The sequence below is a fragment of the Apteryx rowi genome, unplaced genomic scaffold (genome assembly GCF_003343035.1).
Source record: "Apteryx rowi isolate R43461 unplaced genomic scaffold, aptRow1 scaffold_768, whole genome shotgun sequence".
Classification (NCBI taxonomy): domain Eukaryota; kingdom Metazoa; phylum Chordata; class Aves; order Apterygiformes; family Apterygidae; genus Apteryx; species Apteryx rowi.
The window spans coordinates 219,493-222,433 of NW_020451058.1; the positions used below are offsets into that span (position 1 = coordinate 219,493).

Below are 2,941 nucleotides of genomic sequence, written 5' to 3' on the forward strand. Positions count from 1 at the left end.
CACGAGCGATGCCCAGGCTGCCGGGTGCCCTCCAGCCAGGGGGGACGGCGACACCCCGGCTGCCACCTGGGCACGGCGCAGCCAGGCGCCGGGGCCGGCCGGGGCCCCGCAGACACCCGCCGGGCGCGGGGCACCCATGGGTGCCGCGCTCACCTTGTTGCCGTTGTTGTACATGGCCAGGAGGCAGAGCAGGTGGTACATGTGGCCGCACTTGCCCAACTTGCCCACCAGCTCCGGCTTGGGGCCCCTGGGGCTGAGGACGCCCTCGTAGCCCGAGGAGGTGGCCAGCCGCTCCATGCAGATGGTGCAATCCTGACGGGTGCCAAGCGTCAGCGCCCCGGGGCGGCCGCTTCCCGCCGCGCCRAGCGGGGGGCACCCGGGGGCCGCTCACCTCATCCGGGGGGTTCTTCACCTTCTGCAGGTACCGACGCACCACGTCCTCGGGGTTCTTGCCTGCCCCGGGGAGAAGGGGGGGGGAAAGGCCGCTCGGATGCTGCCCGCRGTGCCCCCCTGGCACCCTGCCACCGCCGGGTTGGGGACAGCAAGGCGGGGAGGGGGACACCGGGCAAGCAGCCCCGGGGAGCAGCTCTCCATCGCGCCCATCGCCCAAAGGTCTCCAGCCATGGACCTGAAACCCCTCAAGCTCATCCTCCCGCACCCTCGGGCAGTGCCCGTGCCTCAGTGTCCCCTCCGGGCAGGTGGCTCCTTACTCTTTTTGAGGTGCTTCTTCTTGGTCTTCCTGCAGATGCCGTTGACGCCGGGCACGGGCTTGATGTCGCTCTTGCTGACGGGCGGCGGGTGCAGGATGGGCTTGGGGGCGCGGGTCAGGCAGACGGGCAGCCCCGCCGCGCACATCAGGATGCCCGTCATCCCTGCGCCGGCGGCGAGACGCGCCGTCACCCCGCGGCCGGCCCCTCTGCCCACCCGTGTGCCACCCAGCACAGCATGGCAATGCCGGAGCTGGCACCCAGCACCCGGCACCCGGCACCCTTACCTGCCAGGGCGGGATGCACCGGGCCGGTGCCGTTGAGGTTCTTCACCGGGAGGGCAGGCACCCTGCATGGGGACATGAAGGGAAAGCAGGTGTGTGGCATGTGGCACATGGCACATGGCACATGGCCCGTCCCTAGGACACCGTACCAAGGGTGCCACCTCCCGCTGTGCTGTCCCAGGCCACCGCGTCCCTTCTCCAGCGGTTGTCACCCAGCGCCACATGTCCACCCCCAGGGCCTGGGTGACTCTTGGAGGTGCCTGAGCTGTTGTGTCCTCCTCAACCCTACTGAGATGCTGGGATGGTCCAGCAGGACCTCCTGGAAGGGGGGCTCCGTGGCACGCCGCCCCCCGGAGATGCCTCCCTGGCTTGGCTGTGGCACCCCTGGGTGCCCTGATGGGACCCCCACCCTCCGAGCATCCTCCTCGGCCTTCCTGYGGCTGGTGGGACGCCCCTGCCCGCCACCCTGAGGGCATCTCAGCCCTGGCAGGGGCAGTCGGGCACCGTCTCTGTGCTGGAGGCTGTGCCAGCACCCAGCCGGAGCGGTGGCCGGGGGCTCTCGCCTGGGTGCAGCAGCTTTGGGGACATCCACAACTGGAAGGGCAAGTGCATCTGCACATCTGCGTGCATGGCTGTGTGCATGCATCTGCCTGTGCGTGGCCATGTGTGCGGCTGTGTGCATGCATCTGAGTGTGACTGTGTGCATGCATCTGCCTGTGCGTGGCCATGCGTGCGGCTGTGTGCATGCATCTGAGTGTGACTGTGTGCATGCATCTGCCTGTGCGTGGCCATGTGTGCAGCTGTGTGCATGCATCTGAGTGTGACTGTGTGCGTGCATCTGCCTGTGCGTGGCCATGTGTGCAGCTGTGTGCATGCATCTGTGCATGCAACCATGTGCATGCATCTGCCTGTGCGTGGCCATGTGTGCAGCTGTGTGCATGCATCTGAGTGTGACTGTGTGCGTGCATCTGCCTGTGCGTGGCCATGTGTGCAGCTGTGTGCATGCATCTGTGCATGTGACTATGTGCATGCATCTGTGTGTTCATGGCCATGTGTGCGGCTGTGCGCATGCATCTGTGCGTGTGGCTGTGTGCATGCATCTGCCTGTGCATGGCCATGCGTGCGGCTGTGTGCATGCATCGGTGCGTGCAACTGCGTCCCTGCGCCTGCGTGCGCGTGGCCACGCATGCAGCTGTACGCATGCACCCGCGCGTGCGCAGCTTCGCATGTGCGACTGTACCGTGCTGCTGAGGGCGGCCATGTGCGCGGCTGTAGCCGTGCAGGCCCCTCCGTGCGTGTGCGCATCCGCGAGCGTGCCCGTGGCTGGCAGCGTGCAGGGCTGCCTGCGGGTGCCGCGCCGCTGCCTGCACGCTGGCGCTGCCCTGCCTGCGGCTGGCAGCCACGTTGCCTCCCCTTCCCACCCACCACCGGCGGGGCCAACAGCCGCCCGGCTCGGCCTCACCYGGCCTCAGCTCCGGCGCAAGCAGTCGGGTGCCGCGCGCCCGGTCCCCTCCGTCGGGCACCGGGGTTGCAGGGGGGAGCTCGGCGCCGGAGGAAGCGGCGGAGCGAGCGCTTCCTTCCTGCCCCCCCAGGGGCCGCGGGCACGAGGGGGCCGAGCCGCCCCCCGCCCAAGCGCCCGGCTGCGTGCTGCCACTGCAGCGACGAGTTGGGCAGGGCTCAGCCCCGCGTGAGCCTGGGCTACGCGGYGCTTCCCCCCCCGCCCCCCGGCCCCAAAGCCACCCGCGAGCACGCCAAGCAAGCGGGGGCACCGCGGCGGCGGGGGGCACCCGGGCCCCCTCCTACCTCTCCATGGGGCCGCGAGGGCCGGGCGCGGGGCCGGCGACCCCGGCGGCACCCGGCGCGCGGAAGTGGAAGCGGCGCGTCACCGAGGGAAGGAAACGTGCCGGGGCCGAACCGCCCGCGGCACCCGGGGCGCCGAGGCGGGGACGG

The 2,941-nt window shown here is 70.3% G+C and overlaps 1 protein-coding gene across 1 annotated transcript in view; it reads right to left on the minus strand.

The window, feature by feature from the left end:
* LOC112976778 (E3 ubiquitin-protein ligase DTX1-like) overlaps window positions 1-2,941 on the minus strand; it is an 11,510-nt gene that overhangs the window by 4,007 nt on the left and 4,562 nt on the right. The window contains exons 3-7 of the mRNA XM_026088361.1: window positions 2,795-2,882; window positions 995-1,056; window positions 711-872; window positions 392-453; window positions 154-312 (exon numbers count right to left, since the gene is read on the minus strand). Of these exons, the coding sequence (XP_025944146.1) occupies window positions 154-312; window positions 392-453; window positions 711-872; window positions 995-1,056; window positions 2,795-2,882 (533 nt within the window). The remainder of the gene's footprint in view (window positions 1-153; window positions 313-391; window positions 454-710; window positions 873-994; window positions 1,057-2,794; window positions 2,883-2,941) is intronic.